The sequence below is a fragment of the Aythya marila genome (assembly GCF_965140915.1).
Source record: "Aythya marila genome assembly, chromosome: 1".
Taxonomy (NCBI): Eukaryota; Metazoa; Chordata; class Aves; order Anseriformes; family Anatidae; genus Aythya; species Aythya marila.
Window position 1 is genome coordinate 77,928,413 of NC_139042.1, and position 23,281 is coordinate 77,951,693.

Consider the following 23,281-nt stretch of genomic DNA (forward strand, 5'->3'; position numbering starts at 1 on the left):
GTGCAGTTACAGTCTTCAGTTGTAAGATTAATGTTTCAATATTGTTGGGATGATTCATTTCATGCGGTTCAATAATAGGGACCAATCTTTAACCATGATCAGTTTGTTCAGAATTCCATTTTTTTCAGTAGTTGTATGAGTCATTTCATAGCAGTTTTCCTGTTAATATTATAAAGCTTCATTATACATAGTCCAAACAGCAAATTTAAGCACGCTTATTCATAAAAGTTGGTTTCCACCTGCATTTACTTGATACAGAAATGTATTTTCAGCTGCACAACCAATACAGCTTCAGCTTGCTGGTACGAAGTACCACAGTACTTTTCTGTGCAGTCAGTAAACTATGACAATTAACCAGTCTTGAATACTTTAATATTAGAGAATTAAAATCATTATAAGAACAGTTTTGCCTCTTGAATGTTGGGAAAGCTTAAGCACTGGTAATGCAGCCAGTGCATTAATGATTCTGTGGAGGAAAAAAATAAAATCTGACATTGTACTTCTAGCTCTTCCATTTTTTCTGTGGAGTGTTTTCAGTCTTCCTGCTAAAATGGAATATTTTGTGTGTATCATTCCTGCACCTAGGTCATGGGAGAGCTCAGTTTTCTACCTGAAATTTTAGTTGTTAATTACAAAAGCATTTGCTATGATTGAGACAATGCTTCTTTACAGTGGATCTGCATAAAACAGCCTTATTTCATCCTACCTTGCTTATTCTGGGATAAATTTATAGTTAGTCAATGTTGTACTATGAAGTAGATTTCTTTCATTTGTTTCATTTATTTGTTTCATTTTCATTTACAATCTTAAGACAGATGGTGTTCCTTTTGGTTTCTCTGAGAAAGCAAATTACTGAAAAAATATAAAGACAAAATAGATTCAATTTCTTCTGTGGGTTTCTTTATCCTATATTAAATATGAGCAAAATATGTACTGCTTTCAGTGATAAATATGAAAATGAGTATTTAATATATTGTAGTGAGAATTCAGTTCAACTGTCAGTTCTCAGAAGATTTCTTCATTACTGTTTGTTTTTTTTTTGTTTGTTTGTTTTTTGTTTTTTGTTTTTTTTTTTTAATAGCACAATGTAAAATAATTTAAATTATCTTATTTGAAAAACAATTTTTAAATGTAAGATTATTTAACCTATTATCTTGAAAATATTACTGTGCAATTTAACTGTTAAGTAAAAGTCTGTGGCCACAGAATTATACCAAAGTTCAGACATTATCTTACTCTGCATAAGGTATACAATACATTTAATATGTGAAATTAACTCAGTTGTCTTATAGATTAATCTTTGCTACAAGCAAAATGCTGAATTGTCTTCCCTTAATGTTCACAAGTATTGTAAACAAACCTCAGAAATTACTTGTGCTAAGAGATAGCTTGTGTTTTTTATTCTTTTGTTACACTTTTTTCTTTTTTTTTCTTTTTTCTTTCTTTTTTTTTTTTTTTTTTAAATTCTGTGTCCTGCATAGGTCAAATAGGGAAGAATGTGTTGATACTCGTGCAGACCTTGCTACAGCTACATCATGCTACAGCTGTCTTGGGTTTAAGAATGAACTGTTAATCACACCAAACTGATACACATGTTTATAATAAGATCATCTTTCTCCTTTGCACAGTATGATAATGACACAATGTTTAAACTTCATTCAGAATTTGAGTTAATGTTTTATGAACAGCTGAAATTCTTATTTCTCAGATTGTTGTAAGCAAAACCAATCCACAAGATTAGATGGGAGAAAAAGCATAAGGAGAATACAGAAATAAGCTTGCTATATCTACTATGTTTTGCACTGTTTTGCACACTTGAAATAATCATGAAGTTACAGGTTTCAACACCTCTGTGAAGTCTCATGTCCATTTTGGCAAACGACACAGAAACAGCCTTTTGGAGATGCAGAAAATTTGTGTGGTGTATATTTATTTATGCTTTCTGATGCTTTTAATATTTCCCAGCCCATTCTGGGACTTTAGTCTGAAGATTATTTAACAGAGTTGAGACTGATGGGAAAACATTGTTTCAGTGAATTATTTTCAAAATAAAGTGAAAAAAAATAATGTATTCCATAGCAGAAATTAAAGGTTTTAGCTCATACCTGTCTGAAAACCTTGTTTTGACTAATCCTATACTACCACCCTACTAGAAGTACAATTTTTTGTCTTGGTAAAAAAATAAAAAAAAATCTGTTAGTCAATCAGTCCATTACAAATCCTGATACTCTGCCCTGTCATGTGTTGCATGGTGGGTTGATGCTGGCTGGCAGCTTAGCCCCCATCAACACTAGCAGTAGGGAAGAGGCTTGGAAGGGCAGCTGCGAGGAAAAAAATGTGAGTTGAGATAATGACAGCTTAATAAGAAATAGAATAGATGGAGGGGGGAACTGGTGCAGAAGCAATCACTCACCAGTCTGCAGGCAGACTGGTGCCCAACCACACTGAGCAATTGCTTCTTTGGAGAATCACCCTCCTCCTCATCCAGTTTTATTGCTGAGCACAATGTCATGGGGTAAGCAGTACCCCTGTTGTTTGAGAGGGGGTCAACTGTCTTTGCGGTCTCCCCTCCTGGCATCTTGCCCACCCCCACCATACTCCCTAGGGGGTAGAGTGGGAAACAGTCCTTGATGCCATGTGAGTGCTGCTCGGCAATAGCCAAGTCACTGCTATCAACACTGTGTTGGTCACAGATCCAAAACACAGCACTGTACAGGCTGCTAGGAAGAAAGCTAACTCTGTCCCAGCCAGACAGGTGAGGTGTGGTTTGGACAATCTTCTCACTCTTCTCTGTTGCATTGTACTTGCAAGTAAAGGTAAAAGAGGAGAAAGATAAAAGACATTGCAGAGAGCAAATACTAGCATGGGAGGTTGAGTTAGAAGTGTATATGCACTTCTGCATATAGTGTATATTTCTGTATGTAAGTGTATATTTCAGGGAGATGAGAGAGTGAGGCACATGCCGCTGGCCTTCAGCTCAGTGGCCCCAGCCATACAAATGCTTGTGTGGTTCAGGTTGCAGGGACACAGCCCTGAGACCACTGGTGTGAGGGCCAGGTGAGATGCTGCCAGAGCAGGCAGGGAGGAAGGACACAGGGCTGTGCGTGAGCACCTGCGTGGCTGCAAGGGGAAGGCCTTCAGCATCGTGCAGGTTAAGGCACTGTGGGGGCCCAGAGAGACAACCTTGGAGGCTGCTGATGTTCAAAGTCCCCTTGGGCTAAATTAGGCTGACATAACACCAAACAATCAATTGAAAACCATTATTGACAGAAAAAGCTATTCTGGCAGAAACTTATTAAAGGATATTGTATTGTAACAACACAGGTATGGTGAGCAACCATCTACACATGCATACGATATATAAGCTCCATAATGCACAAATTTGTCCATATATAGATGTTATGCATGCATAAAAATATATATGGAAGGAAAAAGGAGATCAATCTGTTTCAGCTGCAGTGCATGATGTTAGGTAGGTCCAAAATAACCTCTGCTGAACAGTGGCCCTCTCCCAATAAGTGTCATGCACAATTTTTAAAAGGCAATATCGGACAATGAATGGGCAATATCATGTTACATCTCTATCTCTACATCTCTAAAAGCCCATAAATTGTAATATCTACATGTTTATGTGAGCATCCTTACTGTTGTTTGCTTGCCTTTATTTTATGCGGAGCTGTTATTTTTGCTGTGTGATTTGGTTGGATTCAACAATGTCTGGGTTCTGGTATGTTCTCCAAAGGTTGTTTTAGTGCTCCCACAGTGCTCTTGCTTGAGAAAAATGTGAAAAAACATAGAAGAATTATCTGTATGAAACTTTTCAAATCACTTTGGTCCTGCAGACTAGTCATTTCATCAACAAGAAATAGAATTTGAGGCTATACAAGCTATAAATGCCCAAACTGCCCTTTATAAAGCTATAAATACCCAAAACATGCCAGTTGTGTGATTTGGTGGAACTTCCTGCATTTGTGCTTGTCCAGCATCACCGCCTTAGCACTTCTCCTCCCTCTCTCCAGAGGTAAGCAATGGTGCCCCCTCTGCCTGGCCTATCTATTGACCCCTTAGGATGGGAGAAATGGGAGAGGCTCAGTGGCAGCACAGAACATAGAAGTTAACTGTCCTATGTCAGACATCTTTAGATGACTACTACCTACCTTGTTGGTAAGCCATTCTCAGTAACAAGAACACAAGGCACCTTTGCTTTCAGCAAATGCAAAATGATTTGTAAACATGAAGCAGTCAGTCTTGACACTGTGGTAGCCTGGCACAATCTGTTTTTGGAAATGGGAAAGTCTATTTCTGTGATGGTAGCAGCTCCATCAGTCATATCTTAGCTCTCAGGACTGTTGGGTAAGCTCTTTGTGTAGATCTGTGAAGCTGTCCTCTCACCAGAAAGCTGAGAGGGAAACCACTTCTCATCCTCTGCCTTTGATGTAGACCAATCTTCTTTGCTGTTGTGTTCTGTTTACTGTTTTGATTGCATTTAATGACTACAAACACAGTTCTGAAAATGCTCTCAGCAGGAATTTTTACATTTGTACATCCCTCAAGGCTTCTGCAAATTATTTTGTTTCCATTTCCTCAATTGTGCTATCCATTTCTGTCTGTGGTTCTCTTTGTACATCTGTCTGCATTGGTTTAAACAGCGTATATATTTCAAAATTTCAGCAACTTATGTGATAATTTCCTTGGTAAGTTGTGCAACACTACACTCTGAAAGTTTATTTTAATGGATACTTGTAGTATACTAAACTACCTAGCTTTAAATCAAACACAAAAGAATCATTATTTTGATAAACTGCAATAATATGCTGTAAATTTTAATTTAGAAGTAAAAAAAAAAAAAAAAAAAAAAAAAAAAAGGAATTATAGAAGTTCGATCTTCACCAGTCTGATTTTAATCTATCTGAAACCCAAACCTGTAGTTGAGAGATTAAGAAGTTTAAAGAATCTTGCTCTATTTTAAATGATATTCTCCATTCAGAGAGCCAGCAAAGTACCCATGTTTTTACCAGCATGTCCTTTCCTGACACGCAGCGCAGTAGGAAGTATTTTGCTGCTTTCGGTTACTTTGTGTTTCTCAGCAGGCAAGAGAAATTTTGCACAAGGGAAAACTGAACTTTTAAAACAGTAAGTCAATTTTAAACCTGAGCCTCCAAAAATCAAATTATAGCTCTGAAGTTTGTGGCTGCTGAGCTCCCCTGCTTTTGACCCCTGCTTTTGAAGGGATATATTACTGTATTTTGCTACCCATTTCTTAGATTAAAAAAAGAAAGGCACTTTGTGATTCTGTTAGTGTTAAAGTTGCAGTTTCACTCTGCGCGGAATTGAAACTCTCATGCTCTTGATGCTCTTGGTTGAGTGACAGTCACTTCCTAAATTAAAAAAAAAATAATAATAAAAAATCAGGCTTAGTCCAAAAGAAAAAGCAAAGTGACAGTAAAGCTATTAAAGTTCCTAAAGTTTGTAGCTATAGACTGCCAGGGAAATTTCCAAAGGCACTGAGTACCTGTTGAAAATCATGGGGTTGGGTGACTGCACACTGTGCTTTAGAAAACCTACTTACAATCAAAGTGAGTGGATGTTAAGCACCTCATGCTTAAGCTCTGTTCCAGTGTAATAAATCAGAGGCATATTTAGGTGCTTGAAAAAAATCAGCTTTCACAATCCAGCTCGTGTGCTGTCATTCTTTTAGGTACTATTACACAAGTAAGCACATTTGTTTGATAATAAGTTGAATAGCTATAGATGAGCTAAAGATAACTTTCTGCTCTAATGATGTACAATCTGTGAAGTATTCTAGGTGGAATAGCTAATGTATAGTATTGCAATGAATGTTTTCCTCCTCCCAGAAGAGCATTGAATGGTCTTGTAGAACTTAGCAGGATTTTAGTGAGACATCTGCGTTATTTATAATAACCCTAAATGAAAACCTCAGTGCATCTTGCATGAAAAGAAAAAATCCAGTTACTTGTCAATAGCAAGCTAATCTTTTTATTATTATTATTACAGTATTTTAGTAATCAAGTACAAAATATGAGAAACACAGTCCCGAACCTATCATGAATTAATGAGCCCTTTCCTACTCCTTGATTGAAATGGTAATGACACAAAATGTTTTCTTCTGTGTGCTTTCTTGTTTTTGTTTATATGAGTCAGCCACGAAAAGATGGGGATTTTAAAACATGATTGCAAGTTAAGTCTCTGTTCTTTCATTGGGTTTCAGTCTTTCAAAATGAGGTCAGCTCCACAACAGTCAAAGAAATTATGAATGGATATTCAAAATGTAAAGAAAAATATGTACAGAAAAATAAATAAAATGAATAAATGAACACTAATAAATATCCTAACCATCAAATTATCCTGTACTGCTAAGCATAGCAACTTCTAAATATGAAACTCACAGCACTTTTTACCTTTTAATATGCTGTTTTCCATGTCCTTGCCACTCTTTCTTATTTTTTTTTTTCCCTTTCTGTTTTCCTTCCCCTCTAAATCCTATTCACTGAAGCTGAATTCTTAATGGAAAAAAAAAAATCTGTTAAGAGATTTGTCTGTTTGTATTAGGCACTGAAAAGATTCTTAGTAAAAAACTATTAGCAGTAGAAAGGAACCCTAAATAATCACAGAATCACAGAATGGCTGAGGTTGGAAGGGACTTCTAAAGAGAGTTCTCTTCCCTAGTTCAACCCCCCTGCCAAGCAGGGTCACCTAGAGCACATTGCACAGGATGGCATCCAAATGCTTTTTGAACATCTCCAAGGAAGGAGACTCCACAATAATAATAAAAAATATTAAACTTCCAAATTTAAAATATTGTTAACGTCTTTCTGTGGTCATACAGGTTGCACTAAAAATGAAGAAAAAAAAAAAGGAACTTGAGCTTCTATAAATCTTTGTTGTCTCAAGTGAGTTCTACCCTTGCATAACACATTTCTCTCCTGTCTGATTAACCTCGCTTTCTCGTTATGAATATTTTGTAATAGTCCTCTTTCAGGATTCTCCTTGGCTTGACTGTTCAACTTAGAGTAGGTCTTCTTATAGTTTCTTAAGCTATGAGCCTGTAGATCTGTAGATAGGTGAAACACACAGTTTCAAATAAGAAGCATGTTCCAAAGTGGCAGGGAAAAGAGCAAACTGTGGCATAAGAGACCAAAAGAAAAAAAAGAAAAAAAAAAAAAAAGAAAAAAAAAAGAAATCTTTTGTCACAGCAGCACGTGGATTTATGAGTAATGTGAGAATTTGTTTAAAAGGCAAAAAATAGTACTCAGTTCTTTTAATGGGGGTGGAGGAGTAACTGAGTTACTACTGTTTTAATTTTAAAGACAGATATTTGAGGAAGTGGGCTGCAGCAGTTGTTTCATGTTTAATTATTTCTCAAGTTGCTGTTCAGCTGAAGAGAAAACAGATAAAGTTGTATTACTGCTGTTGTCTTGAGTGAGTTATGTCATGCTACACTCTCCTCTCTACCTGACCTGAACCAGTGGGGACCTCTTTCATGCTATTTTCTTCTGTCCTGGTTTACAGTTTTCTCCAACGACAAATCTTTCAGCTGTGGAAGCACACAAAAATGGTATGTGAAACTTTTGTTTTAAAGTTGTTGTTATAACTCTGTAATTGGAACTGTTGAGAAAGGTTTTCAAGAGTATATTTTTCTTTCTAAAGGCTATATATGCTGTTGTGGCTATAAGCTGCAATTTATAATGACAGGAAAGGAAATCTGGCATTTATTTGCTCTGATATGTTTGCAGGAGTATTATAATAATGTATTTTCTAACAGTTTTAACTTCTGTGGTGTTCTTTGCTCTCTAGCCTTTCAGTCTTTCACCTTTTAAAATTCATAATGCAGCAATTACAGAAACACTTCATTAAGAGACACCCAGCCATGTTGTTTCTGAATATTTGAAGAATACTACAGTTCAGATTGAATTCAATTACAGATTACTGAGCACATGTGCTCAGTTAATATCAGAATATAAGTAGTTTTGAACTTTTTATAAACACAAAATTTCTCTCTCCTTCAGAGAGAAAAGGACAGCTCACATACATACCCTAACTGTACTTTTAAACTAGTTTCTCATTACAAGGACTTTCTACAAGTCATTGCCTATTTCTTCTCATTTCAGCAGTTTTTTTCTTTATTTGTTCTGGTTCTATAACAAAGTGTTTTGCATATGAGCAGTTAGACACAACACCAGAATGTAACAGTTTGCAGTTAAAATAGCTAATACATTGAAAGGGTATGGGAACCCAAAGTATATGCAGAAATGAAACACAAAGAAACTGAGAGCTAGGCTTGCTGTGCAAAGATGCCAGGGTTCCCCAAAATAGAGCAACAAGTAGGAGTTGAAAATCTGAGTGTTTTGCAAGTCTCAGTTGGCATTTTTTTTGACACCTGAAGGAACTTTCAAGCATATTCATGAAGACTTTAAGGGCCCAGATTCATTGCACCTGCTTCCAGGCACCTAACAGTGCAGTTCCTTGTCTCTGGTAGGCGTGCAGTCAGGCAGAGCTCTCTCCATGTTCGGAGAGCTGAGCAGCACCTGAGGCCCTCCTCTCCTATCCCTGGATGTCAGTGCAGCCCAGGCTGATGGCACTGCATTGAGGAACCCAAGTAAGTATGCAAAATTTGATTCCCGAGTGCAGTGTCTGAATAGAAACACATAGAAAGTTTGTGATGATCTAGACAGCAATCTCATGTTGCCCAAGTCCTAATTTATTGCTTGGATAGAGACTTTTAAGTTGGGTTAGCAATCTTTAAAGCTTGATTCTGACTAAGTTTTCCTCAAGAGCAACAAAACTGTGGTTTGCCCCCAGTTAGCAGCAGAGGTTTTCCTTCCTTATTTTAAGGTTACCATTAGACACAGGTTCCAGTGACTGGCAAGTCCATTCTTTTTCCCAAGCCAGGTGACTAGAACATGTCATGGCATGGACATGAATGAACAGTACCAATAAAATAAAACACATTCTCACTTAGGATTTTTTCTAGTCTAGTAAAGAGTCATTTACACGAATAATATGGTATGGTCCTTGGAAAAGAAGGAAGGCAGAATACTTACAATAATGTATCCATATTTTTCTTCTGCAATTTCTCTTTTCATTCAAAGACAGACCTTCTGTTTCCATGTAATGGATGTCAGTGGTAGTACCCTTTCTTCTACCTCCCACTTTCCTGCCCATATTAATGGATAAAAAGAGAATACTTAAAAAAAAATAAAAATAAAAAGCAGGACAGTGTAGGGAAATTAATGTATTTTATCTTCTCCAAATTAGCTCCCCACTTACTCTGATTATTCTTATTCATCTTTTTCATCCAAGACTGTACTGAAGCAATGGTGAATGATAATATCCATGTCTTCACTTTGTGTGAGTCTCCAAAGTGAATTACTATAAAGCAAATGAAAGTAATTTTTATTAAAAAATGATTCACAGAAGTTGAAAATAAAGAAATGACTCATTGCTTTGGAATTCATGGCAATAGTCTGGTTAGTCCAGATCAGCTTTTCCTAAGTAATTTATAAATTATAGTCATGGCTATCAACCTGGATATTTCATAGTTCACAGAATCACAGAATGGTTTGGTTTGGAAGGGATCTTAAAGACCATCTAGTTCCAATCCCCCTGCCATGGGCAGGGATACCGCCCACCAGATCAGGTTACCCAAAGCCCCATCCAGCTTTGCCTTAAACACCTCCAGAGATGGAGCTTCCACAGCTTCTCTGGGCAACCTGTTCCAGTGCCTCACCGCACTCATAGAGAATTTCTTCCTTATATCTAATATAAATCTACCTTCTTTCAGTTTACCCCTTGTGCTATCACCACGCTCCCTGACATAAAGTTTCTCCTCAGCTTTCCTGTGGGCCCCCTTTAGGTACTGGAAGGCCACTATAAGGTCTCCCTGGAGCCTTCTCTTCTCCAGACTGAACAACCTCAGCTCTCTCAGACTGTCTTTGTAGGAGAGGTGCTTAACCCCAATTGATCATCTTTGTGGCCCTCTTCTGCACTCATTCTAATAATTCCATGTTCTTCTTGTGCTGGGGGCCCTAGAGCTTTATGCAGGACTCCAGAAGGGGTCTCACAGGAGCAGAGCAGAGGGGGAGAATCAGCTCCCTTGATCTGCTGGCCACACTTCTTTTGGTGTAGCCCAAGATACTGCTGGCTTTGCACATTTAACCAAATCTTCCCTTTCTTTGGACCTTTTGATGGGAAGAAAGCTCTGTGTCTCTTTGTGGGAATGGGAAGGGAAGTAGTGGTAGAGGAAGGGCTGTGGTGTAATGCACTACCAGGAAATTGATATGATTTTCATATGCCAACATAGTGGAAGATCTGCACTGTTTTTTAACAATTTTCCTTATATACTGAAACTTTATATTCTGAAGCTGACTGACTGAATCCCCAAAGTGACTCCACTCAGTTGTTGAATCTAGAATTGCAGTGCTCTGAGAGACTTGATCTAGCTTCTCTTCCACTAGCTGACCTGCTAATCACTAGAGTGCTCCTCCAGACACAGAGATGAACCAGGAGATTTAGTATTGTTATCTGAGGTAATGCAGAAACACGAAGTTATACTTGCATACGGAAGGGATATAGTGGTGTAAGTAAACACATCATAAAACATGAATTCCCAATTAATCTGTGTCATCTACAATGCATGTCTAAAGAAATGCTCAGCAGTGTTTTCACATACTATCTATATCATGAGAAAGTCTTAATATGTTCGTGCTAGCCAGATAAAAAGCCAAAACATTTCCAAGTATCTTGAACACTTTACCTAATCACATGATTTTCAGCTGCTTACCTGGTTATCTACATTTAGTCAGTATTATTCTATGAGTAAATAATTCTGTTTGTTTTTTTAAAGAGCATTGAGTACCATGTACCTATCTGCAGTCCTTCAAAAGTCAGTTCTTCGGGTAGAAATAAATTATTTTGATTTATGGTCAGTTTGGTCATCTTGAAACCTCTTGGCCTGCACCAGACAGAGGCAGTTATGAAGCTATGCAATGCAGCAAAATGGTCATGGCCCCTCTGCCTGTGCTAGGCAAGCCAAGGCTGGCAGCATGCCTGGCTGGCTGGCTGTCACTGGTGTCAGGGCCAGGGCATCTTTGTCACTCAGGGCTGCTGAAGAAGTAACTTGTATGTTATGAAGTATTAAAATCCCATTGCTCTTCCCACCATACACACTACTCTGTAAAGTAGTCAAGACCACAAAGACGTGAGAGAGTATGTTTTTTTCAAGGCTCTACAAATGTTTATGGGATTTTGGCTCTGAATATTGAATTATTGTAATTCTTTTAAGATAAATGTTCCATTTAAAATCTGTGTTTGATTTTCACTTTCAGACCTACCACTGATGCAGTGCCCTCTTGGCCCTCTGTTTTTATTGGACAGTGAAAATGCAAGCTGATATTAAAGTATATTGAATCATAGAAACATAGAATGGCTCAGCTTGGAAGGGACCTTAAAGATCAGATAACTCCATTGCCCCTGAAACTGGGGCCAGGTTGGTCATCCACAGCTTCTCTGGGCAACCTGTTCCAGTGCCTCACCACCCTCCGAGTGAATAATTTCCTCCTAATCTCTAACCTGAATTTATGATTACCGTAAAGTCCCCTTTTCCTGTCATTACCTATCTGAGTAAAGAGTCCTTCTCCATCCTTTTTATAAGACCCCTTTAAGTATTGACAGGTCACAATGAGGTCTCCCTGGAGCTTTCTCTTCTTCAGGCTGAACATACCCAGCTGTCACAGCCTTTCTTCATAGGAGAGGTGCTCTAGCCCTCTGATCACCTTTGCGGCCCTCCTCTGGACTAGTTCTAACAGGTCCACATCCTTCTTGTGCTGGGGACCCCAGACCTGGATGCAGCATTCCAGGTGGGACCTCATGAGGGCAGAGTAGAGGGTCCCTCCTTTGACCTGCTGGCCACACCTCTTTTGATGCAGCCCAGGACACAGTTGGCCACAGTTGAGGCACAGTCATTGACTGTTTTTGGTCAACCATGCATTTATTCTGACACATAATAGAGGAAGAATGCTTATGTGAAATTTGAATTATACATGCAGCTGTTAGTACATTTTTGAAAATGTATACTAGTTCTTAATTGGCTATAGATTTTCTTTTATGCTTTTGTCTGCTTCTAAATCCTAACTTTACTTATTTATGTATATTATACAATTTCAATTTGCTGGATGTCTAACACTGTTTCCCCTTAAAGAAAATTCCCAGACTTTAATCAACCGTCTTGTAATCTTTAGCAGAATTTTTAACTTTTTAAGATCCATTACTTAGAAAGTGATATTTATCGTATCACTACTATGTTTAGGGATAAGAGAGGAAAGAAAGCATTTGAGGAAATACCAATATAAGCCATCCCCTATACTTAGAATCCTTCCTGCGCACCCACTTCTGGCCGCTGTAAGACAGGATCCCAGGTGAACTAAATATTTAACCCAGTACATGGTTGATCGGATGTCCTATGTCACATGTTCCCATTACACTCAATTAATACCTCCCTATTTCCTTATTTTTAGGTACCTCATGCAGAGACATCAAATGCACTGCCATTTGTCTTGCTTTTCTTATTTCCACTGTTGTTGTCAGGAGCTTGGTTTCCTAAAAGTTTACCCTGTGATGTAGAAGCCTCTGAAGGTTCAGTGAGAGTGGACTGCAGTGATCGTCGCCTCACAGAAGTCCCCAGAGGAATCCCCGCAAATGCTACAAACCTGACCCTGACTATTAATCATATCCCCCATATTTATCCAACATCTTTTGCTTATCTTGAAAGGCTTGTGGAGATTGACTTTAGATGCAACTGTGTGCCTGTCAGACTGGGGCCCAAAGATCATGTGTGCACCAGGACACCAACAATTGAGAATGGCAGTTTTGCTACTCTGACAAGGCTGAAGTCATTGTACTTGGATGCAAATCAGTTGTCGGAAATACCCCGGGGTCTTCCTAGTACTTTAAGTCTGCTAAGTCTAGAAGCAAACAGTATCTCTTCTATCAAAAAAGCTAATTTATCAGAACTAAGAAACATAGAAATATTGTATCTGGGACAGAACTGTTACTACCGTAACCCATGCAATGTTTCTTTTGAAATTGAACAAACGGCCTTTCTGGATCTGAAAAATTTGACAGTGCTGTCCCTGAAGTCTAACAACATAACTCATATTCCACCCAACTTGTCCTCTACTTTAAAGGAATTGTATATTTACAATAACATAATTCAAGAGGTTCAGGAATACGATTTAAGTGCCCTTCACAACCTAGAAATTCTTGATCTCAGTGGTAACTGCCCACGTTGCTATAATGCCCCATATCCTTGTGTTCCCTGCCCCAATAATGCACTTAAGATACATTCAAAGGCTTTTTATTCCTTGAAAAAATTGAGAATTCTGAGACTTCACAGTAACTCTCTTCGGAGTATACCCAGCAGCTGGTTTAAAAACACAAGGAATCTCGAAGAGCTTGACCTCTCCCAAAATTTCCTCATGAAGGAGATTGGAGATGCTCAGTTTTTGAAGTTTGTCCCCAGACTTGTAGAGCTGGATTTGTCCTTTAATTTTGAACTTCAAATGTATTCTCCGTCCTTGAACCTGTCCAAGACATTTTCTACCCTCTCAAATCTGGAAATCCTGAGGATCAGGGGTTATGTCTTTAAAGAACTGAAAAAACAAAATCTATTTCCATTGCTCAATCTTAGAAATCTAACAGTGTTGGATCTTGGGACTAATTTTATTAAAGTTGCTGACCTAACAGTGTTCAAGCACTTCCAAGCTCTTAAAGTCATAGATCTGTCAGTGAATAAAATTTCTCCTTCTTCAAGTGAAAGCAACTCCTATGGAATTTGCTCTAATCCCAGGATTTCAGTAGAGCAACGCAACAGACAAGTTTTACAAGAGATGCATTATTTCAGGTATGATGAGTATGGCCGAAGTTGCAAGTCCAAAGACAAAGAAGCTAATTCCTACCGACCTTCAGTTAATAGGGATTGTCTGGATTATGGAAAAACTCTGGATTTAAGCAGAAACAATATCTTTTTTATTAGCCCCTCAGACTTCCGGGATCTTGATTTCCTGAGATGCCTCAACTTGTCAGGTAATGCAATAAGTCAAACTTTAAATGGAAGTGAATTCCACTACCTGTCTGGATTGAAATATCTGGATTTTTCTAACAACAGGATTGACTTGCTATACTCGACTGCTTTCGAAGAGCTGAAACTTTTAGAAATTCTAGACCTAAGCAACAACAAACATTATTTTCTGGCAGAAGGTGTTACTCATGTCCTTAATTTCATGAAAAACTTGGCCTATCTGAAAAAGTTGATGATGAATGAGAATGAGATTTCTACCTCTATTAGCACAGGTATGGAAAGCCAATCTCTTAAAATTTTAGAATTCAGAGGAAATCGTTTAGATGTTTTATGGATGGATGGGAATGCTAGATACCTGTCATTCTTCAAGAATCTGACCAATTTGGAAAAACTGGATATTTCCTTTAACTCACTCAGTTTTTTGCCTTCTGATGTTTTTGAAGCTATGCCTCCAGAACTCAAGATACTCAACTTAACCAATAACCGGTTGAAGGCTTTCAAGTGGGGAAAACTCTACCTGCTGAAGAAACTAACAACTTTGGACCTCAGCAACAACCTTCTGACTACTGTTCCCCGAGAACTGTCCAATTGCACTTCCACACTCCAAGAACTGATTCTCCGAAACAATCACATTCAACGGCTAACCAAATATTTTCTCAGAGGTGCAATTGGACTGCAATACTTGGATCTCAGTTCAAACAAGATCCAAATAATTAAGAAATCTAGCTTCCCCGAAAATGTCATTAATAACCTGAAGATGCTGCTTTTGCACGGCAATCCTTTCAAGTGCAATTGTGATGCGGTGTGGTTTGTTTGGTGGATCAACCAGACTCAAGTGACTATTCCTCTTCTGGCCACAGATGTGACATGTGCTGGCCCAGGGGCACATAAAGGAAAGAGTCTGGTTTTCCTGGATCTGTATACTTGCGAGTTGGACACCTCCTATTTGATCATGTATGCATTATCAGCTTCAGCTGTCCTAGGTTTTATGGTGTTTGCTGTTATGAGCCACCTATATTTCTGGGATGTGTGGTATAGTTATCATTACTGCACTGCAAAGTTGAAGGGCTACAGACGTTTACCTTTACAAGATACTTGCTATGATGCCTTTATTGCCTTTGACAATACAGATCCAGCTGTGAATGAATGGGTGATGACAGAGTTGGTTGAAAAGCTGGAAGATCAAAAAACCAGAAAGTTCAATTTATGCCTAGAAGAAAGGGACTGGCTTCCAGGACAGCCAGTCTTTGACAACCTTTCCCAGAGCATTCAACTGAGCAAAAAGACCATATTTGTGCTAACCAACAAGTATATTAAAAGTGGCAGCTTCAAGACAACATTTTACATGGCCCACCAGCGCCTTCTAGATGAAAAGATTGATGTGATTATCTTGATATTTCTTGAGAAGGTATTGCAGAAGTCCCGGTATGTCAGGCTGAGGAAAAGGCTGTGCAGAAGTTCTGTCCTGGAATGGCCGACTAACCCTCGATCTCAGCCCTACTTCTGGCAGACTCTGAAAAATGCCATAGCTACATGCAATACCCTGGCTTACAACAACCTTCTCCAGGAAACTGTTTAGCTCTACCATTTACTGTGGAATATTGTTACTATACACGGTGAGGAAAAGCTACTGAACTTCACAGAATCACAGAATCACAGAATTTCTAGGTTGGAAGAGACCTCAAGATCATTGAGTCCAACCTCTGACCTAACGCTAACAGTCCCCACTAAACCATATCCCTAAGCTCTACATCTAAACGTCTTTTAAAGACTTCCAGGGATGGTGACTCCACCACTTCCCTGGGCAGCCTGTTCCAATGTCTAACAACCCTTTCGGTAAAGAAGTTCTTCCTAACATCTAACCTAAAACTCCCCTGGCGCAACTTTAGCCCATTCCCCCTTGTCCTGTCACCAGGCACATGGGAGAACAGGCCAACTTGATGTGGAGAACGTGTAAGTTTGCTGTGACAGGATTCAATATAAATTGTTGCCAGCAAATTTTTAGCTGACATACACCTTGCTTGGCATTTGTTACTGCACAGTGAGAGAACATGCACTCCCCACTGGAAGTCCCTGGTTTAGAACAGAATGGCCACTTCCAGCTTTCAGTTCACTGGAGGCCTCCAGCATCTCCTGTGGTTGGGTCAAGTGTGTGTGAGACACTTGTTCACCTTACTTTAGCACAAAGGCTGCAAGGAGGAGCTAGGCCATGCCCAAAGTTGCTGTTATTTGGATCACTGGTGGAGTAAATATGATTTTGTTAGAAAATTATTGTTAGTGTGTTTGTATGTGTTTATGAAAAACAGGGACAGCATTTACTGACACATTCATCTCAGAAAGTACCTTAAGCAAATTTCACACTTTAGGAGTCAGGAAAATGTAAGAACAATTGTCTTTTCAACTCAGACTTCCAACAGCTGAGTCTACCAGTTCTGTCTGACTGGGCAGCAGCCCTAATCACTGGGGAAATGATATACTGGTGGGAATGCTGTCTAGGGCTTGGATGTGGGATGGGAGCTCTACTGCTGTCAGATTGTCCAAAAGGTCATAAATCTGAAGAAGCTTTGGACAACTTGCATGGGCTAAAATAAGAAGGCATGAGAGAAACAAGTTCAGAAGGGCTCACAGGCAACGGGTTGGAAAGAGTTTGGAAAGGGAATCCCTTTGCATGGAGCTGCTGCATGGGAGTGAGGAGGAAGAGCAGGACAGCAGGTAGGCTGAGGAAAACCTTTGAAAATGGCAGATGGAGAAAACTGTGGAAAACAAAGAGGATGAGATAAAGAAAGGAAAGTAGGAAAAAAGAAGTGGGAAGAATTGGGAAGAATAGAGAAAAACACTAGCTAAATTATGGCATGATAGAAATAAAGAAGGATTTACTGATAATTTCCAAGCAATCTGTTCAGTTTCCTTTTCATCTGCTTCCTTGGCTGCTGTCTGAGCTGGCTTCTCCCTGAGATCTTCAGGCTTCTGTCTACTGATGTGTGGTTTGCTTTAGGAGCTCAGCTTCACCATTTCCACCCAGGTCCTGTGTCACAGTCCCTTGTGTATCAACTGGGACAGTGTCAGCAGGTCCAGACAGACATGGGATCTGGGGACACACAAAACTGTCAGAATCACTTACCTCTGCCTGCCCAGACCTTCTCCAGAGCAAAACACCATCAAACTACAGAACATATAAGACCAAGTCATACAAGGAGGGAAACCATTGGACAATTTCTTTAGGCATACCATGATTGCTCCAGAGCATTTTCATTCTTGTTCCCCAGGCAGACCTCTTCCACCGTGGCTGCTTAAAATCTAATCTAGGAATGGGCCTGACTTCAGAGATAACCTGAAGAAGAGAACAAATGCTGTTTAGAAAAATAAAGGCTTGGGCCTATTCCTCACTTTGGCTTATAGAGCATCCTCATAAAACATGTGAAAGTTTTTCAGCTGAAGTCTTTAAAAAGGCATCATAAACCTTGATGTGTTGCTCAGATAGTTTTGGGAGAAGCAGTGTGCTCTCACCTTGCACTTCTGTCTGCAGCAGAGTCTGGGCAGCTTCTCTCCTCTCTCTTACAGCCTTTTCTCTTCCGGTTACTGGTCTGGCCCATGGGGAGCAGATGCTCTTTATTGATTTGAATTTGCTTATCTCAGCTGCCTTCTGCATTTCCACACCCACATTTCAGCCTAGTCCTTTCTTCAAACAAGACATTTTTGTTTTAGTTCTAGGCATCTAGGAAGACAGGAGCACAAACACAAACAAGAAAACGAACCTTCACATAATATTAGAGATAAAAAGGGTGTTATTTTTTGTCTCAGTTTGTTGCAGTGGTTTTATTGATGAACAACTGAAACAGGAGAAAGAGCAGGACCTCAACAGCAAAGTGGGTGTTCTATATCTTTGTTTTAAAGAATACCTTTTAATGGTTGTGTTTGTAAGCCTAAACAATCTGTGTCTGTAAGTATATTACCATGAGCTGTAATGCAACTCTCCTCACAAGGTAATGCTGAAATAGAAACCTCTGCTCCTCAGTTACTCCCATGACATGTCCCTCCCTCTCCCCACACCACTTCCTCTACCTGAAGCAGCTTCCCCTTTCTCAGCCTGTGTGGTTAGGGCACAAGATCACTTGGCTTATCTGAGGTTATGAGGAGAAGTCTTTTCTCCTCTTCCATTGAGAAGTGATGAAAGGATAGGTACGGGATGAGTAGCAATGGGTATATGTACATTATTTGTATCCAAACTAAATCTCCCATGATGCCACTTGAGGCCATTTTCCCATGCCTTGTCACTTGGTATTTGGTGTAAGTACCAATCCTCATTGCTCTACAACCTCCTTTAACATAATTGTACAGTGTGATAAGGTATCCCCTGAGCCTCCCTTTCTCTAGGATGGACATCAGTCTCCTCAGCTGCTCCTTTTAAAATCTGTTTTACAGGTCCTTTACCAGCTTTATTGTTCTTCTCTGGACATGCTCCAGCACCTTGATGTCCTACTTGTAGTGAGGGTCCCAAAACAGAACCAGTATATCAAATCCTCTTTTATCTCTTTGATCTCCTTATTTTTAAGAACTGGCATATGAGAAACTTAAAGCTGACTCACTGTGAGAATAATTTACATTGGAAGGGACCTCTGAAGGTCAAAATGGGTCTAATTTCAACATAGCATTTGCTTGCTTAGGTCCTTGTTCATATATAAACTTGGAGCACTTTGTAGGAAAAATGACATCCCATGCAGGAACATGATAACAGCATCTCTAAAAGATCCTGTGAAGATCAAGAGCTCTTGTTCTGTAGTAATTGTATTTGGGTCACAAGCACTTCAGACCAGCAAACCTTTGGCTTCTGAATACCCTCTGCCTCCTCATTTTCTAAATCTCACTCTGAGAGTAACTGCCTGAAGAAAGAATCTCCGTGATAAACTGTTCATCAGAAATATTGAGTCATCAGTGACATTCTTCCATTTACTCTTAACAAGATATTCATTTAGGTCCTTATTCTTCCCAGTTGCCTCTGTAGGACCTCAGCTTCATCAAGTGTGTATGGAAGTTAGCCTCTTAATTTGGGAAGATAAATTTTGTGTCTAAATGCAAAAGACATACACAGAAATCCACCATTATCTCCACAAGTATAAATGGGAGAACTAAAGCACAGAGAAGTCAAACCATTTCTATAGTGTCCATTTGCTGATAGTGAAACTGAAAAAGGTAATCTAGACATGTAATCTTTAAACGGAATCTGGATGCATTCCTTGATTAATGAGTACATTCACATTATTTATACATGGGATTATTTACTTAGAAAAATATAGAAGTTGAAAATAAAACGTGGACATGGGGACAAATTCTTACTGTGGTTGTGCACATTATGGAAACAATGTTGAGGCAGTTGGAAACCCTATTAAGATATTTAAAACTGGTTTAGTGTTGTTGTTTGTTTTGTTTTGTTTTGTTTGGGGGGGGAAAGAGTTTATTTGCTCCAGGTATGCAGCTGAAGAAGTGGTATCAGAATAGCAACAGAGCTAAATCAGTGGCCTTATCTATCTGGCCTTTGTCTTCCTTCCTTTGTTCTTACTGAGACATACTGCTAATGGCAAAGTTCTGAGCAAAAGCAGATCTAGATAACTGTGTTTTTTGTTTCTTTGTTTGTTTGTTTTGTTGTTGTTGTTTTGTTTGTTTAAAAAAAAAAAAAAAAGAATCACACACTAAAAAAACATCTTTGCCAGTGCAAATTCAGAAACATTTGAGGAAATAAAATTTCAGGCTTTTTGTAGCCATGTCATTATGATTACTGACAATAGGTTTATACAATTATGGAAAATCTGGCAAGCTTGCAAAACTGAAGGATTCAGGTTTCAGTTTCTACCAGTTTCAATGTTTTATTATTATTATTTTTTTCTGAATATTTTCTTTCTTCTTACAAACCATGTTCTAGTTTCATTGCCTTAGCTTTTGGGTTTATCTATGCTATACTCCTCATAGAAGTATCTGCATTCCTGACTTTACATACTTTATCAACTTTTTATTTTTATATATATATATATATATGTATATATATATACAACTCCACAAGAATGAGAGGTTCTGGAAGTAGGTTGTTACTTAAAAACACACATGACCACTCTTGTATTTTCGTAATTATATTGACTTTTTAATTAAAGACAGTCTGTCAATTAGACCTTCCTTTTTGATACAACTTTTTTCCTCTCGCGTGTTTCTTCTGCTGAAGAACTCAATCGAAACCTGCTTTTTAACTGACATCCCTCAATGGGAAATTGCTCTCAGTGTTAAAAGGAAAAATTCCTGAAACATAAAACAAGTGAGTTTTTACCTTATATTCTTGTTTTCTTGTTTACAGATGATTCTAACCTATAACTTACTGAGAATATTGAGATTCATTCATCTATGTGGAAGAATCATATTCATACAGGATTATGCTCTTGAACACTGCAGCTGAATTCTACATTTTATTCATAATAAAATCTCATAAACTAATTATCTTATTGCCTTGGACTATGACTTATCTTACTTTTAGGTGTGGTGGTATATAAGAGAAACTCAGACACTAAATGTTGCTTGTTTACTTAGTCTGAACTCACATTTGTGAAGAAAAAGCAGCAACTTTCTGAAAAGAATTTAATTGACCCTTGCTCCTTTGGAAAAACAAATCTAAAAGCCCCTCCACAATTTCCAGTGTGGAAAATTTTTGGATTTTTTGGATTTTCTTCTTTCCAAGAAGAAGAAGAAAAAGAAATGATGTGTACCTTATAGTTAATTCCTGGAAGTGTAATCTCATGAAAAAGGAAGTCACAACTAGTGATTTTACTTTGTGATAGCAGCCAGGGATCAGTTTAGGAAAGCCAAAGCCATTTTAGAATTAAGTTTGGCCAGGAACATCAAGGGCAACAAGAAATGGTTCTATAGGAATATTGGTGGTAAGAGGAAGATTAGGGAAATTGTGGGCCCTCTCTGAAAGGAAATGGGAGACCTGGTCACCTGGGATATACAAAAGGCTGAGGTACTCAATGACATCTTTGCCTCCTTCATCAACAAGAGCTCCACACACATAGCCCAAGCCTCAGAAGGCAAAAGCAGGGGCAGGGAGAATGATGAACCACCCACTGTAAGAGATCAGATTTGAGACCTTCTAAGGTCCTGAAGGTCCCCTCCCATGGGACCTGATGAGATGCATGCATGGGTCCTGAGGGAACCAGCAGATGTAGTTTCTAAGCCACTGTCCATTGTATTTGAGAATTTGTGGCTGTCCAGTGAAGTTCTCACTGACTGGAAGAGGGGAAATATAACTCCCATTTTTAAAAAGGGAAAAAGGAAGACTTGGGGAACTACAGGCCAGTCAGTCTCACATTTGTGCCTGGCAAGACCATGGAGCAGACCCTCCTGGAAACAGTGCTAAGGCACATGGAAAATAAGGAGGAAATTGGTGACAGCCAACATGGCTTCATTCAGGGCAGATCATGTCTGACAAATCTGGTGACCTCTTACGAGGGGCTTATGGTGCTGTTAGGGGAAGAGCAACTGACATCAACTACATGGATTTGTGCAAAGCACTTGCCATTGTCCGCCGTAATATCCTTGTCTCTAAATTGGAGAGAAATGGATTTGACAGTTGGACCACTTGGTGATTAAAGAATTGGCTGGATGGTTACACTCAAAGAGTTGTGTCCCACAGTTCAATGCCCAGGTGGAGATCATTAATGAGTGATATTCCTCAGGGGTCAGTATTGGGACTGGAATTATCCAACATCTTTGTCAGTGACATGGACAGTGACATTGAATGCACCCTCAGCAAGGTTGCCTATGACACCAAGTTGTGTGGTGTGGTCAACCCACTGGAGGGAAGGAATGCCTTTCAGAGGGATCTTGACAGGCTTGAGAGGTTGGCCTGTTCAAACCTAATAAGATTCAACAAGGCCAAGCATAAGGTACTGCACCTGGGCCAGGACAATACCAAGCACAAATAGAGGCTGGGTGGAGAATGATTGACAGCAGACCTGATGAGAAGGACCTGGGGGTGGTGGTTGATGAGAAGCTCAACATGAGCCAGAAATGTGTACTTGCAGCCCAGAAACATAACTGTATCCTGGGCTGCATCAAAAGAAGCGTGGCCAGTAAGGTGAGGGAGGTGATTCTCCCCCTCTGCTCTGCTCTTGTGAGACCCCTTCTGGAGTGCTGCATTCAGCTCTGTGACCCCCAGCACAAGAAGGACATGGACCTGTTGGGTGAGTCCAGAGGAGGACCACAAAGATGATCAAGGGGCTGAAGCATCTCTCCTACAAAGACAGTCTGAGAGAGTTGGGGTTTTTCAGCCTGGAAAAGAGAAAGCTCTGGGCAGACCGTAAAGAGGCCTTTCAGTACCTAAAGGGGGCCCACAGGAAAGCAGAGGAGGGACTGGACAAGGGTCAATGGCTTTAAATTAAAAGAGGGTATGTTTAGATTAGATATAAGGAATAAATTCTTCTCTTTGAGGGTGGTGAGGCACTGGAACAGGTTGCCCAGAGAAGCTGTGGATGCCCCATCTCCAGAAATGTTCAAGCCCAGGTTGGATTGGGCTTTGAACAACCTGGTCTAGTGGCAGGGGGGTTGGAACTAGGTGGTCTTTAAGATCCCTTCCAACCCAAACCATTCTATGATTCTATTATATAGCTGATACAACATTTTCTGTTGTTTCAGAACAGAATATCTCTGCCTGGATATCTCTTGTAATTCTACCCATGAAACTCATTCTAACAACTGGCATCAGAAAGTTTCTCATGTAGATGACCATCTTGTTTTTTGGTTTTGCTGTGCACTTGGTTTTTGGTTTGTGCTCTTTTAGCTTAGGTCTGGAAAGAGAAGGCAAAGAAAAGGATGCTGTTGAGGGATTGTAGGTGAGCAAACCAGTTCATCTCAGTGGTGGCTGAGAGAGAGACATGCTGCACCTTGAAGGATCACTCTAAGCTTTCTAAATATTGTGAAACACGTCCCAGAGTAAGTGATACACAAAGAGAATAAGTTATGTCATGACTACTTGTGTAATACTTATCCCTGCCACACACATCCTGTTTTCTCATTTGTTCCACTTACTTAAGAAAAGGAATAATGTCGCAAGCATGGACAATGCTTCCTCGATGCATTTTTAAGGATAAGTAACAATGTCCAGAATATATTTATCAACCACAGCTGCCACATGCATGTAAGGAATAA

The 23,281-nt window shown here is 39.3% G+C and overlaps 1 protein-coding gene across 4 annotated transcripts; it reads left to right on the plus strand.

Annotated features, from left to right (window-relative positions):
- The first annotated feature begins 6,957 nt into the window (after positions 1 to 6,957).
- Positions 6,958 to 20,548, plus strand: TLR7 (toll like receptor 7). Of its 4 annotated transcripts, none has more exons than XM_082769201.1 (3): positions 6,958 to 7,031; positions 7,531 to 7,576; positions 12,534 to 20,061. In XM_082769201.1, exons 2-3 carry the CDS (start codon positions 7,574 to 7,576, stop codon positions 15,672 to 15,674), a joined length of 3,144 nt encoding a protein of 1,047 aa, XP_082625327.1. In that variant the 5' UTR covers positions 6,958 to 7,031; positions 7,531 to 7,573; the 3' UTR covers positions 15,675 to 20,061. The 4 variants fall into 4 exon arrangements, 3 of the variants coding, with proteins under 3 accessions (XP_082625327.1, XP_082625326.1, XP_082625325.1); XM_082769200.1 differs by lacking the exon at positions 6,958 to 7,031 and adding an exon at positions 7,388 to 7,440; XM_082769199.1 differs by lacking the exon at positions 6,958 to 7,031 and adding an exon at positions 20,436 to 20,523 and having other exon boundaries at positions 7,397 to 7,576; positions 12,534 to 15,711.
- The last annotated feature ends 2,733 nt before the right edge of the window (positions 20,549 to 23,281 follow it).